Raw genomic sequence first — 16,028 nt, forward strand, 5'->3', positions numbered from 1 at the left:
TAATTTCAACAATGGTTAAAAGACTATAACGTAAATGAAGAAAGTAAATTATGACTTAAAATGTTATTCGTTTTATTATTTCAATTACTCATATGTTGCAGATACTTTTAATTTTAAAATTATTTTTTCAATTTTAGTCATTTTTAAAGAGACATGTAAAAACTATTTAAAATCAGTTACTGATTTTATTGTCAGCAAAGCCTTGTCTTTGTCCTCAGGGAGGCCACACTAGGTAAACTTGAGAACCATTGTATATAGTCCTCAACATCAGAATCATGTAAATAGACAGAAAAACATATTACATATGTCTGTATAAGAGCATGCTTCACTGATTCTTTAAATAGTGACATTTTGAGCTAACTTTTGATGTTTATTTCTGATAGAGAAGAAAACCTAGTTGATTGACCTCTGCTTCCAAATTACAATGTGAGAACGTATTTCTCCTTGCATCTAACAGTGATCATACATCCTATTTGCACCACTTTACCAGTGTTTATCCTTGAATGGTTCAGCTTTACATATGACTGTTTTTGTAAGTTTATCTGAATAGTAGAAACTTCTGCATTGTTTTAAAAAAGAACATTAAATATAGTGTGCTGGTGGGATGCAACGCTTGCCTTAACATATCTGTCCATTTATCATTGATACTGATCTGAAGGATTAAACAATTAAAAACAAGTTGCTTTATTTTAGAAATAACATTAATTTAAAGTCATTTTATGTTCTGAATAGGTTTGTAACTCGCCCAGATGTTAAAGAGAAGAGGTTGCAAGACTTCTTGAATTGGACATTGACATCATTATCCAAAGCTGATCAGACAATGGAAGGCATGGTTGTAATCGATGGAATGCTTCAGGCTCTGGTAAATACTTGACTACTTGTGTCACCTTTTTAAATATGATGACTTTCTTTAACTTCTAAATATCCGTTTTTTTTCATTGTTCAAAGGAATCTATGTCCCAGAAGGAAGATATTTACCCAACATGTGAAAGCTGGCTACAAAACAGCTGTCCAGTTTAATCTTTTTTGCCAGCCCTTGCTTAAAGCCCTATAGGTTGTGAGTGCAGATTTAATTACTTTGAGCATTGAGTACTTCCACTACGACTAGCTTTCATACCGGTAGTTCCAAATTCACTTTACTCTTGGCTTATGTAGTTTCAACTCCTGCTTAAACCTTGAAATAACCTCTGTTTATCCAGAAGTAAAATGCAACACCTTATCTCATGGTGTTTTTGATTTCTATGCAGTTTGAGCAGTGTCATTAGTTTGATGCATTTTGTGTTCAGCTACTCCAGAGTGTTTCACACGTCTTTATAAATTCATATGTTCTTTTATCTTCAGGGGTGTATGGATAAACACTCTAATTCTATTTCTCTACACTTCTTAGTATCCTTACATTTTTGTGCTTTCCTTTGCTGTGTTTGCTGTTTCCAAGTGAGTCAATTTTGACTTTTGGATTGAATTCCATCTGCAAAATTATCATTCAACTGTGCAGCAAATATTTCCATTATCTACAAACTTGTTAATCATGGGACAACTGAGTCAAGATAATTTATCTCAACTTTTCTGATGAGCCGAGGAAAATTGAAAAAAAAAGAAATAAAGCAGGTGTTGTAAATTTGAAATAAATAAGAAATACAGATAAAATAGGATAGGCAACAACTATAGCAAGGGAAACAGTTAATATTTCAAGTTGTTAATCTTTGTCCATAATTAGGAAAATTCAGAAACTGGGTGTTTTTTTTAAGCTGGAGATAAAGGGGACGTATGGAAAGTACAAAAATAATTAATATCTGTGATATAATGGAGATCAGGAGTAAGTGTATCCATGGATGGGAGGATGTGAGGATGAGTAGAGGAAGTGTAAAGAGAGAAGAATGTGTATTGCTCTAGAATTGATTCTGGTAGCTAGAAATCTGAAATAAGGGAAATGCTGGAAAAGCCCAGCCAGGCAAGTAGCATCTGCAGAGAGAAAATCACCTTTCATCAGAGCTGCTCAGAGATTGAAAAGTGGGGGAAAAAAAACTGCTGGAAATCTGAAACAAAAACAACAAATGCTCTGAAAGTTAGTGGGGCAGTCTGTAGAGAGTTAAGTGACTTGCCTGGTCAGCTTCTATCCCCCTCCATCACTAAAGGTCATTAACCCAAGTGCCTTTCCCCCCAGCACAGACTCCACCTGACCCACAAGGTTCCCCAGCATTTAATACTTTTGCAACAGAGCTCTCCAGTTTTGACATATTGGGCAAAGGCTGATTATCTGACATTACTGAAATTGCTATGTGCTCAGCCCGTTCCTGTTCACACTGGTGATGCATGAATGTTTCCTAGGATTCAACTCAAACTGTGTCATCAGGTTTGTGGATGACACAACAGTAGTTGACCTCATCAAGAAGGATGATGGGGCAGAGTACCGAGACGAAGTGGAGCAGCTCGTGAATTGATGTGAGAAGAACAACCTAAGCCTGAACGTGGGGAATCATAGTGAATGAACCATCCCCTTCTGTGAATACATGGCTCCTCCATAGAGAGAGTGAAGTGTTCCAAGTTCTTGGGAGTTCACATCACGGAGGACCTCATCTGGTCCCTCAATATCAGCTCCCTGAACAGAAAGGCACAACAGTGTCTCTACTTCCTCAGAAGATTGAGGCAAGCAAGGCTTCCCTCCCCCCATCTGAACTGTGTTTTACAGGAGTATCATTGAGAGCATCCTGACAAGTTATGTTTCCATCTGCTATGGGAGCATTGAACCAGAAGTTCCTGGAAAGGACTGTGAGAACAACTGAGAGGATCATAGGGGTCTCCCTCCCATCCATCAGGGACATTTAACAGGAGTGTTGCGTACATAGGGCCCTTGGTATTATTAAGGTTCCCACTCATTCATCAAACATTCTCTTTGACTTTCTACCATCAGGCAGGAGACTTCTTTGCATAAAAACAAGAATGGTCAGGATGGAACAGTTTCTTCCTTTGGGCCATTAGGCTTCCGAACTCTGTGCTGCATCATATTCGAAGTCTCACCGTTAATCTGTTCCATACCTCACAATATTTAATTAATGTAGTTTGTTATTTATGTGTGATTCATCTGTTGATTTTATCCTTACTTTCCTAAGTTATCGTGTGTATTGCGTGTTAAGTGTACTTCTGTGTTTTACACTGTGGTTTGGAGAAACATTGTCTCGTTTCTATATGTACTATATGGTTATATACATTATATACAGTGCCTATAAAAGGTGTTCAACACCCCCGGCAATTTTCATGTTTTATTGTTTTACAACATTGAATCACAGTGGATTTAATTTGTTTTTTGACACTGATCAACAGAAAAAGACTCTTTCGTGTCAAAGTGAAAACAGATCTCTACAAAATGATCTAAATTAATTACAAATATAAAACGCAAAATAATTGATTGCATAAGTATTCACCCCCTTTAATATGACACACCAAATCATCACTGGAGCAGCTAATTTGTTTTACAAGTCACATAATTAGTTAAATGGAGATCTGTTTTTGGAGACCTGTGTGCATTCAAGGTGTTCCAATTGATTGTAGTAAAAATATACCTGTATCTGGAAGGTCCAACTGCTGGTCAGTCAGTATCCTGGCAAAAACCACACTATGAAGACAAAAGAACACTCCAAGCAACTCCTCAAAAAGGTTATTGAAAAGCACAAGGCAGGAGTTGGATACAAGAAAACTTCCAAGTCAATGAATATTCTTTGGAGTACAGTTAAATCAATCATCGAGAAATAGAAAGAATAAGGCTCAGCTGTAAATCTGCCTAGAGCAAGCGTCCTCAAAAACTGAGTGGCCATGCAAGAAGGGGACTAGCGAGGGAGGCCACTAAGAGACCTATGACAACTCGGGAGGAGTTACAGGCTTCAGTGGCTGAGATGGAAGAGATTGTGCATACAACACCTGTTGCCCGGGTGCTTTACAAGTCACAGCTTTATGTGAGAGTTGTAAAGTGAAAGCTAATGTTAAAAAAAAACCTCAAATGGAATCTCAGCTAGTGTTTGCTAGGAGGTATATAGGAGACTCTGAAGTCAGCTGGAAGAAGGTTCTGTTGTCTGATGAGGCCATCAGACTAAATGCTATGTTTGGCAAAAGCCAAACACTGCACATTATTGAAGATACACCATCCCTACTGTGAAGCATGTTTGTGGCTGCATCATGCTGTGGGGATGCTTCATTGCGGTAGGACCTTAGAAGACTTGTGATGGGAGAGGATAAAATGAATGCAGCAAAATACATGGAAATTCTGGAGGAAAACCTGATGCAGTTTACCATAGAACTGCGACTCGGAAGAAGATTTGTTCTCTAGCAAGACAATAACTCCAAGCATAAAGTCGAAGCTACACATGAATAGCTTAAAAACAGCAAAGTTAATGTCCTGGAGCGGGCAAGTCAGAGTCCAGACCTTAATCCAATTGAGAGTTTGTGGTTGGACTTAAAAAGGGCTGTTCACTCACGATCCCTGTACAGCCTGACAGTGCTTAAGCAGTTTTGTAAAGAAAAATGGAGAAAAATTGCAGTTTCCAGATGAGCAATGATGATAGAGATCTATCCACATAGACTGAAGGCTGTAATTGCTGCCAAAGGTGTATCTACTAAATACTGACTTGAAGGAGGTGAGTAATTATGCAATCAATTATTTTGTATTTAATAATTGTAATAAATTTTGACCAATTTGTAGAGATTTGTTTTCACTTTGACACAAAAAAGTTGTATTCTGTTGATCAAATTAAATCTACTGTGATTCAAGGTTGTAAAACAATTAAACATTAAAACTTCCAAGGGGGAAGGGTGAATACTTTTTATAGGCACTGTACATACATATAGTTAAATGACAATAAACTTCACTTGTTGATTCATAATCTGCATTAAGACTCCATGAACAATTGAAAACACAATGGATATTTCAGCTAAGGACTTCTCCCTCAACCCGCGTCCCACCACACTAGATTCACTAGTAATTAACAATTCATTAATTCTAAGATACTAATTATAAACTGGTTTCACCATGAGAATTGATTATAGCCTATTATAGTAAAAAGAAAACTATGGGTTTTGATAAATTCAATTGCCTAGAATTCTCTAGGTTACAAATGACTGCCCTGGATGGGTTTTCAATGAAAAGTGCCTTAAAAAACAAAACCTGCAGCACTGCTAATCTTTCCCAATATTTTGTTTACGGTAATGTTGTATCCCTCAAACAATAAACTACCATTGGAGCTAATCTTCAAGTATAAGGAGAAGTTGTCCAACCTACAGGGAGTACTCTCCAGAAACAAGATTAGCCAAAGCAACTCACTTAAAGTGCTGCAGGATCTCAGTAGGTCAAGCAGCATCTATGAAAGTGAATAAACAGTCCACATTTCAGGCCAAGGCACTTCTTGACTGGAAAGGACTATAAGACCATAAGATATAAAAGCAGAAGTAGGCCATTCAGCCCATCGAGTCTGCTCTGCCATTCAATCATGAGCTGATCCAATTCTTCCAGTCATCCCCACTCCCCTGCCTTCTCCTCATACCCTTTGAAGCTCTGGCTAATCAAGGACCTATCAATCTCTGTCTTAAATGCATCCAATGACTTGGCCTTCACAGCCGCTCGTGGCAACAAATTCCACAGATTTACCACCCTCTGACTAAAGTAATTTCTCCGCATCTCTGTTCTAAATGGACATCCTTCAATCCTGAAGTCCTAGACTCCCCTAGCACGGGAGATAACTTTGGCAAATTTAATCTGTTCAGGCCTTTTAACATCTGGAATGTTTCTTTGAGATCCCCCCTCATTCTCCTGAACTCCAGGGAGTACAGCCCAAGAGCTGCCAGATGTTCCTCATATGGTAACCCTTTCATTCCTGGAATCATTCTCATGAATCTGCTCTGAACCCTCTCAATGCTAGTATATCCTTTCTAAAATAAGGAGCCTGAAACTGCACACAATACTCCCAAGTGTAGTCTTACGAGTACCTTAGAGCCTCAACATCACATCCCTGCTCTTATATTCTATACCTCTAGAAATGAATGCCAACATTGCATTCGCCTTTTTCACCACCAACTAAACCTGAGGTTAACCTTTGAGGTATCCTGCACAAGGACTCCCAAGTCCCTTTGCACCTCTGCCTTTTGAATTCTCTCCCCACCTAAATAATAGTCAGCCCGTTTATTTCTTCCACCAAAGTGCATGACCATACACTTTCCAACATTGTATTTCATTTGCTACTTCTTTGCCCATTCCCCTAAACTATCTACATGTCTTTGCAGGCTCTCTGTTTCCTCAACACTACCTGCTCCTCCACGTATCTTTGTATCATTGGCAAATTTAGCCACAAATCCATTAATCCCAAGTCGTGAAAGTCGTGAATAGCACGTTCAGTGAGTTGGCCACACCGCAGCTAAAGGCTACACAGGCAGAAAGGGAATGGGTGGCCAACTAAACAGCGTAGCAGTAGGCAGGTAGTGCAGGAGTCCCCTGAGGTCATCTCCCTCCTAAACAGATATACTGTTTTGGATACTGTTGGGGGAGATGTCTCATCAGAGGAAGGTAACAGCAGCCGAGTTCATGGCACCATGGGTGGCTCTGCGGCATAGAAGGGAAGGGAAAGGAGTGGGAGAGCTATAGTGATAGGGGATTCAAATGTAAGGGGAATAGGTAGGCGTTTCTGCAGCGGCAAACGAGACTCCAGGAGGGTATGTTGCCTCCCTGGTGCAAGGGTCAGGGATGTCTCTGAGCAGCTGCAGGACATTCTGGAGTGGGAGGGTGAACAGCCAGTGGTCGTGGTGCACGTAGGTACCAACAATATAGGTAAAAAACGGGATGAGATCCTACAAGGTGAATTTAGGGAGTTAGAAGGTAAACTAAAAAGTGGGACCACAAAGGTAATAATCTCTGGATTTCTACCAGTACCACATGCTAGTCAGAGTAGAAATAGGAGGATATTTCAGATGAATACATGGCTTGAAAAATGGTGCGGGGGGGGGGGATTCAAATTTCTGGGGCATTGGAACCAGTTCTGGAGGAGGTGGGACCGGTACAAGCAGGACGGTCTGCACCTGGGCTGGACTGGAACCAATGTCTGAGGGGGTGTGTTTGCTACTGTTGTTCAGGAGGATTTAAACTAATGTGGCAGGGGGATGGGAACAAGTGCAGAGAGACAGAGGGGTGTAAAATGAGGGTAGAAGCAAAAAGTAGTGTGAAAAGTAAATGTGGCAGGCCGGCAAATCCAGGGCAAAAATCAAAAAGGGCCACTTTTCAACATAATTGTATAAGGGCTAAGAGAATTGTAAAAGTGAGCCTGAAGGCTTTGTGTGTCAATGCAAGGAGCATTCGTAACAAGGTGGATGAATTGAATGTGCAGATAGTTATTAATGAATATGATATAGTTGGGATCACAGAGACATGGCTGCAGGGTAACCAAGGATGGGAGGTCAACATTCAGGGATATTCAATATTTAGGAGGGATAGACATGAAAGAAAAGGAGGTGGGGTGGCATTGCTGGTTAGGGAGGAGATTAACACAATAGAAAGAAAGGACATTAGCCGGGAGGATGTAGGATCGATATGGGTAGAGCTGCATAACACTAAGGGACAGAAAACGCTGGTGTTGTGTACAGGTCACCTAACAGTAGTAGTGAGGTTGGGGATGGCATTAAACAGGAAATTAGAAATGCGTGCAATAAAGGAATAGCAGTTATAATGAGTGACTTCAATCTACATATAGATTGGGTGAACCAAATTGGTAAGGGTGCTGAGGAAGAGGATTTCTTAGAATGTATGCAGGATAGTTTTCTGAACCAACATGTTGAAGAACCAACTAGAGAGCAGGCCATTCTAGACTGGGTATTGAGCAATGAGGAAGGGTTAGTTAGCAATCTTGTTGTGCGAGGCCCCTTGGGTAAGAATGACCATAATATGGTGGAATTCTTCATTAAGATGGAGAGTGATATAGGTAATTCAGTAACAAAGGTTCTGAACTTAAAGAAGGGTAACTTTGAAGGTGTGAGACGTGAATTAGCTAAGATAGACTGGCAAATGACACTTAAAGGGTTGACGGTGGATATGCAATGCCAAGCATTTGAAGATCGCATGGATGAACTACAACACTTGTTCATCCCAGTTTGGCAAAAGAATAAACCAGGGAAGGTAGTGCACCCGTGGCTGACAAGGGAAATTAGGGATAGTATCAATTCCAAAGAAGAAACATACAAATTAGCCAGAAAAAGCGACACACCTGAGGACTGGGAGAAATTCAGAGTCCAGCAGAGGAGGACAAAGGGCTTAATTAGGAAAGGGAAAAAAGCTTATGAGAGAAAGTTGGCAGGGAGCATAAAAACTGACTGTAAAAGCTTTTAGAGATATGTGAAAAGAAAAAGATTGTTTAAGATAAATGTAGGTCCCTTACAGGCAGAAATGGGTGAATTGATCATGGGGAACAAGGACATGGCAGACCAATTGAATAACTACTTTGGTTCTGTCTTCACTAAGGAGGACATAAATAATTTTCTGGAAATAGGGGACCGAGGGTCTAGTGAGATGGAAGAACTGAGGGAAATACATGTTAGTAGGGAAGTGGTGTTAGGTAAATTGAAGGGATTAAAGGCAGATAAATCCCCAGGGCCAGATGGTCTACATCCCAGAGTGCTTAAGGAAGTAGCCCAAGATATAGTGGATGCATTAGTGATAATTTTTCAGAACTCTTCAGATCCTGGAGTAGTTCCTGAGGATTGGCGGGTGGCTAATGTAACCCTGCTTTTTAAAAAAGGAGGGAGAGAGAAACTGTGGAATTATAGACCGGTAAGCCTGACATCGGTGGTGGGGAAAATGCTAGAGTCAGTTATCAAAGATGTGATAACAGCGCATTTGGAAAGCGGTGAAATCATCGGACAAAGTCAGCATGGACTTGTGAAAGGAAAATCATGTCTGACGAATCTCATAGAGTTTTTTAAGGATGTAACTAGTAGAGTGGATAGGGGAGAACCAGTGGATGTGGTATATTTGGATTTTCAAAAGGCTTTTGACAAGGTCCCACACTGGAGATTAGTGTGCAAACTTAAAGCACAAGGTATTGGGGGTGTGGTATTGATGTGGATAGATAATTGGTTGGCAGACAGGAAGCAAAGAGTGGGAATAAATGGGACCTTTCCAGAATGGCAGGCAGTGACTAGTGGGGTACTGCAAGGCTCAGTGCTGGGACCCCAGTTGTTTACAATATATATTAATGACTTAGACAAGAGAATTAAATGCAGCATCTCCAAGTTTGCGGATGACACGAAGCTGGGCGGCAGTGTTAGCTGTGAGGAGGATGCTAAGAGGATGCAGGGTGACTTGGATAGGTTAGGTGAGTGGGCAAATTCATGGCAGATGCAATTTAATGTGGATAAGTGTGAGGTTATCCACTTTGGTGACAAGAACAGGAAAACAGATTATTATCTGATGGTGGCCGATTAGGAAAAGGGGAGGTGCAACGAGACCTGGGTGTCATTGTACACCAGTCATTGAAAGTGGGCATGCAGGTACAGCAGGTGGTGAAAAAGGCGAATGGTATGCTGGCATTCATAGCAAGAGGATTCGAGTATAGGAGCAGGGAGGTACTACTGTAGTTGTACAAGGCCTTGGAGAGACCACACCTGGAGTATTGTGTGCAGTTTTGCTCCCCTAATCTGAGGAAAGACATTCTTGCCATAGAGGGAGTACAAAGAAGGTTCACCAGATTGATTCCTGGGATGGCAGGGCTTTCATATGATGAAAGACTGGATCAACTAGGCTTATACTCTTCGCAATTTAGAAGATTGAGGGGGGATCTTATTGAAACGTATAAAATTCTAAATGGATTGGACAGGCTAGATGTCGGAAGATTGTTCCCGATGTTGGGGAAGTCCAGAACGAGGGGTCACAGTTTGAGGATAAAGGGGAAGCCTTTTAGGACCGAGATGAGGAAAAACTTCTTCACACAGAGAGTGGTGAATTTGTGCCACAGGAAACAGTTGAGGCCAGTTCATTGGCTATATTTAAGAGGGAGTTAGATATGGCCCTTGTGCCTAAAGGGATCGGGGGTATGGAGAGAAGGCAGGTACAGGGTTCTGAGTTGGATGATCAGCTATGATCATACTGAATGGCGGTGCAGGCTCGAAGGGCCGAATGGCCTACTCCTGCACCTATTTTCTATGTTTCTAAGTCATTGATATACATCGTAAAAAGCAGTGGTCCCAACACCGACTCTTGTGGAACTCCACTGGTAACCAACAGCCAGCCAGAGTAGGATCCATTTATTCCCACTCTGTTTTCTGCCAATGCTCCACCCATGCTAGTAACTTCCCTGTAATTCCATGGGCTCTTAGCTTGCTAAGCAGCCTCATATGTGGCACCTTGTCAAAGCCCTTCTGAAAATCCAAGTGCACCACATCTACTGCATCTCCTTTGTCTACCCTGCTTGTAATTTCTTCAAAAAATTGCAGTAGGTTAGGCAGGATTTTCCTTTCAGGAAACTATGTTGGCTTCGGTATATCTTGCCATGTGCCTCCAGGTACTCCATAATTTCATCCCTAACAATTGATTCCAACAACTTCCCAACCACTGATGTCAGGCTAACAGGTCTGTGGTTTCCTTTCTGCTGTCTCCCACCTTTCTTAAAAAGTGGAGTAACATTTGCAATTTTCCAGTCATCCAGTACAATGCCAGAATCTATCGATTCATGAAAGAACATTGCTAATGCCTCCGCAATCTCTCCAGCTACTTCCTTCAGAACCCAAGGGTGCGTTCCATCAGGTTCAGGAGATTTATCCACCCTCAGACCATTAGGCTTCCTGAGCACCTACTCAGTCGTAATTTTCACTGCACATTTTTAACTTCCCTGACACTCTTGAATGTCCGGTAGAGTGCAGATGTCTTCCACTGTGAAGACTGATGCAAAATACGCATTCAGTTCCACTACCAGCTCTGCATCTCTCATTACAATATCTCTAGTGTCATTTCCTTTTGGTCCTATATCTACCCTCAACTCTCTTTTACCCTTTATGTACTGAAAAAAGCTTTTAGTATCTTCTTTGATATTAGTCACCAGCTTCCTTTCATAATTCATCTTTTCCCTCCTAATAACCTTCTTAGTTTCCTTCTGCAAGTTTTTAAAAGCTTCCCAGTCCTCCATCTTCCCTCATTTTTTGCAGAAACTCCAGCCATGTGCTCTGCTGTGCTTCCTGCTAGTGTTCTTTTCCAGTCAGCCTTGGCCGGTTCCCTTCTCATGCCATTGTAATTTCCTTTATTCCCCTGAAATACCAACACATTGGAATTTAGTTTCTCCTTCTCAAATTTCAAAGTGAACACGATCATATTGTGAGCGCTGTTCCCTAAGGGTTCCTTAACCTTAAGCTCTCTTATCGCCTCTGGATCATTGCACAACACCCAAACCAGCACAACCGATCCCTTAGTGGCTCAACATCAAGTTGTTCTAAAAAGCCATCCCTTAGACATTCTACAAATTCTCTTTCTTGAGATCCAGTACTGGCCTGGTTTTCCCAATCCACTTTCATGTTAAAATCCCCAGTGGTTATCATGACATTGCCCTTCTGACACGCCTTTTCTGTCTCCTGCTGTAATTTGTAATCCACATCCCGACTGCTGTTTGGAGGCCTGTATACAATTGCCATTTTGGTCCTTGTACCCTCTTCTTAATTCAACCCTTAGAGACTCTACACCTTCCAATCCTATGTCATCCCTTTCAAATGATTTGATATTATTTCTTATACACAGGGTCACACCACCCCTTTGCCTACTAACCTATCTTTCTGATGCACTATATATCCTTGGACGTTCAGCTCCCAATGGCAGCCATCCTTTAGCCAAGTTTCAGGGATGGCCACAACGTCATACTTGCCAATCTGTAGCTGTAGATCATCCATTTTATTTCTTATGCTACGTGCATTCAGATACAACACTTTCATCCAGTATTTATTGTTTTCTGTTTTAACTGCACCATGCCTCTATTGCCCTTTAACTCATCCCAGTGGCAGTGATTATGCCTCATATCCTGCCTGTCCTTTCTATCATCTCTGTTGCACACTATCTCTGATTTATTTCTGTTTTCCCCTTCCTCAGCCCTATTACTCCAGTTCCCATCCCTCTGCCAAATTATTTAAATCCTCCCTAACAGCTCTATTAAACTTGCCTTGCTAGGATATTGGAGCCTTTTGGGTTTAGGTGTAACCTGTCCTTTTTGTACAGGTCGTACCTCCCCCAGATCCAGGAACCTGAAGCCCTGCCCCCTACACCAGTCTCTCAGCCACGCATTGATATGCCCGATCATGCTATTCTTACTTTCGTTAGCACGTGGCACAGGCAGCAATCCTGAGATTACTACCTTGGAGGTCCTGCTTTTCAGCTTCCTACCCAACTCCCTGAATTCTCTCTTCAGGACCTTCCCTTTTTCTACCTATGTCATTGGTACCAACGTGTACCAAGACATTTGGCTTTTCACCCTCTCCCTTCAGAATACTCTGCACCCGATCTGAGACATCCCGTACCCTGGCACCAGGGAGGCAACACACCATGCGGGTATCTGTATCAGGCTGACAGAATCTCCTGTCTGTTCCCCTCGCTATGGAATCCCCTATGACTACCGTATTCCTCATCATCTTCTCTCCCATCTGCACCACGGAACCAGGCTCAATACCAGAGACCCAATCATCGTGGTCGTCCTCTGTCAGGTCACCCCCCTCAACAGCATCCAAAACGAGATAACGATTACTGAGGGGGATGGCCACAGGGGTGCTCTCTACTATCTGAGCTCTTCCCATCCCTTCCCCGACAGTCACCCACTTACCTAACTCCTGCAGCCTCAGGGTGACTAACTCCTTTTAGCTCCTATCTGTCTCCTGATCACTTTCTCTAATAAGCTGTAGGTCATAAAGCCGCTGCTCCAGGTGCCTAATATGGTCTCTCAGAAGCTGCATCTTGGTGCACCTGGTGAAAGGAAGGGGCAAGATGCCGTGATAGAAAGGTGGGAGGGGAAAGAAGATAGCTAGAAAGTGATAGGTGAAGCCAAGTGAGTAGGAAAGATAAAGGGCTGAAGAGCAAGGAGTCTGATAGGACAGGAGAGTGGATCACAGGAGAAAGGAACCCAGAGCGAGGTGAAAGGTAGGTGAGAAGAGGTAAGAGGCCAGGCTTCAGAAAAGAAGAAGGGAGAGAGAATTTTATTTTACTAAAGGAGAAATCGATATTCATGCCATCAGGTTGGAGGCTACCCAGACAGAATATAAGGTGTTGCTCCTCTATGCTAAGGTTGGCCTTATCATTGCATAAGAAACGGCCATCAACTGACATGTTGGAATGGGAATGGGATTTAAAACGTTTGGCCACAAGGAAGTTCTGCTTTTGTTGGATAGAGTGAAGGGGTTCTCCAATTTACAACAGGTCTTACCAATATAGAGGAGGCTACATCGGGAGCATTTGACACAATGGACAACCCCAGCATATTCACAGGTGAAGTGCTGCCTGACCTGGAAGGACTGCTTGGGGCCCTGAATGGAGGTAAGAGAGGAAATGAATGGGCAGGTATCTCGGGTAATGATGAGTTTGAGTACAGAGAGGAAATTAAGAACCTGGTGGCATGGTGCGAAGACAATAACCTATCCCTCAATGTCAGCAAGACGAAGGAATTGGTTGTTGACTTCAGAAGGAGTAGTGGACCGCATGACCCCATTTACATCGGTGGTGCACAAGTGGAACAGGTCAAAATCTTTAAATTCCTCGGGGTCAATATCACAAATGACCTGACTTGGTCCAACCAAGCAGAGTTCACTGCCAAGAAGGCCCACCAGCACCTTTACTTCCTGAGAAAACTAAAGAAATTTGGCCTGTCCCCTAAAACCCTCACTAATTTTTATAGATGCACCGTAGAAAGCATTCTTCTAGGGTGCATCACAACCTGGTATGGAAGTTGTCCTGTCCAAAACCAGAAGAAGCTGCAGAAGATCGTAAACACAGCCTGGCACATCACACAAACCAATCTTCCGTCCTTGGACTCACTTTACACCGCACGCTGTCGGAGCAGTGCTGCCAGGATAATCAAGGACACGACCTACCCAGCGAACACACTTTTCGCCCCTCTTCCCTCCGGAAGAAGGCTCAGGAGCTTGAAGACTCGTACGGCCAGATTTGGGAACAGCTTCTTTCCAACTGTGAAAAGACTGCTGAACAGATCCTGACTGGGATCTGGGCCGTACCCTCCAAATATCCGGACCTGCCTCTCAGTTTTTTTTGCACTACTTTATTTTCCCTTTTCTATTTTCTATTTATGATTTATAATTTAAATTTTTAATATTTACTATTGATTTGTACTGTAGGGAGTGCGAAGTGCAGAATCAAATATCGCTGTGGTGATTGTACTCTCTAGTATCAATTGTTTGGTAACAATAAGGTATAAAGTAGTGGTCACCAACTTTTTAAGCCCAAGATCCCCTACTTCGACCTCAGTGAAAGGCAAGTCTACCTACTAAATCGTTTAGAGAAAAAACAGCTGAGATTGTACTTCCAATTTGAGGCCTTTTATTTGGGTGAATTGTATTTGAATTACACAAAATACTTTTGTCGAACTTTCAAGTTAATTCAAACAAGAAAACACTGTAACTAGCATATCAAACAGGCCATAGCTGTCTTTCTTTAAGAATATTACAATACTTCACACCTTTAATTCTAAGTTTCATTATTTAATTTTATTTCAACACGAAAAATAAATGAATAAAAATTGACTGTTGCACTCAGTGTGATGACTGGGGCTGAATACTTTCTGCTATTTCCCCGTAATTTGGCTCATAACTACAGACAACCCGTCTGAGACAGTCTCTGAGGTGTAGGGTTGCCAACTGTCCCGTATTCCCCCCGCTAAGGTAGAACGTTCCTATGAAACCTTTCATTACGAAATGCTTTACGCCAAAAAAGCACTTACCATTAATTCATATGGAAAAAAATTTTGAGCGTTCCCAGACCCAAAAAAATAACCTACCAAATCATACCAAATAACACATAAAACCTAAAATGACACTAGCATATAGTAAAAGCAGGAATGATATGATAAATACACAGCCTATATAAAGTAGAAATAATGAAAATTAAGCCAAAACCAATTCGTGGGGTAAAAGAAAAATCGGCACCTACGTGCATGCGCACACAGGTGTCCGCGCAAGACTTCATGGTCATGGTAGTCTTTCTCGGGGTAAACACAAATGTCCTGGGATTTGACTGCTATTTTTGTCCCTTATTTGGGAGTGAGAAAGTTGGCAACCCTAGTGAGGTGTCTGTCAGTAAGTCAGCTCCTGTACTTAGATTTAATAATTTTCATCTGTGAAAATGCAATTTCACATAGATAAGTTGACCCGAAGTAGGCACTGACTTTTAGTGGTATAAAACCAATGCGCACACCGTGCATTGCTCGGCCCCATCAGTAGTAATTGCCACCAGTTTATGAATGGGAATGTCATTTTCACGGACATATTTTTTTGAACTCATTTTAAATATCCTCACCTCTCGTTCTTTCCTTTAATTGCAAAAGAGTGAGGAAGTCCTCCTTTGTTGTAAAATCCTGGAAAGCCATTCTGACAAATACAACAAGCTGAGCTGTTTGCATTACAACCAGGGATTCATTGAACTGTAGTGAAAAATATTCACGTCCTCTGACGGTGACTGTACCCTCCTTGTCACTGTTGCAGGGCCAAGCAGTATATTACGTATTGCATTTGTGATGCTGTTTTTGTTTTTAAAGTCATTAAAAACAGTCTCTGCGCTGATGACCATTGCTTCCTTGAATAAATCGCCATCTGTAAATGGCTTCTTGTGTTCAGCCAAAAGGTGACTTAGACGAAATGATGCTTCAATAGCAGCCTTATTTTGAGCAGCGTGTTTTGTGGAAAACGATTGCTGGCCTTCAACCCCGATTTCAGCTCAACTTTCCAGGCACGAATTGTGCTCTTTGGAGAGTAGGAGTCTTTAAATTCCTGGTGGTTGGTGTTGCAGTGCCGCTCCAGATTCCCTCTTT

The 16,028-nt window shown here is 41.8% G+C and overlaps 1 protein-coding gene across 1 annotated transcript in view; it reads left to right on the forward strand.

Moving 5' to 3' along the window:
- tbcd (tubulin folding cofactor D) overlaps window positions 1-16,028 on the forward strand; it is a 268,107-nt gene that overhangs the window by 38,550 nt on the left and 213,529 nt on the right. Inside the window, exon 7 of the mRNA XM_063074279.1 lies at window positions 733-862. Coding sequence (XP_062930349.1) covers window positions 733-862 — 130 coding nt within the window. The remainder of the gene's footprint in view (window positions 1-732; window positions 863-16,028) is intronic.

This window comes from Mobula hypostoma, chromosome 22 (assembly GCF_963921235.1).
Source record: "Mobula hypostoma chromosome 22, sMobHyp1.1, whole genome shotgun sequence".
Lineage (NCBI taxonomy): Eukaryota > Metazoa > Chordata > Chondrichthyes > Myliobatiformes > Myliobatidae > Mobula > Mobula hypostoma.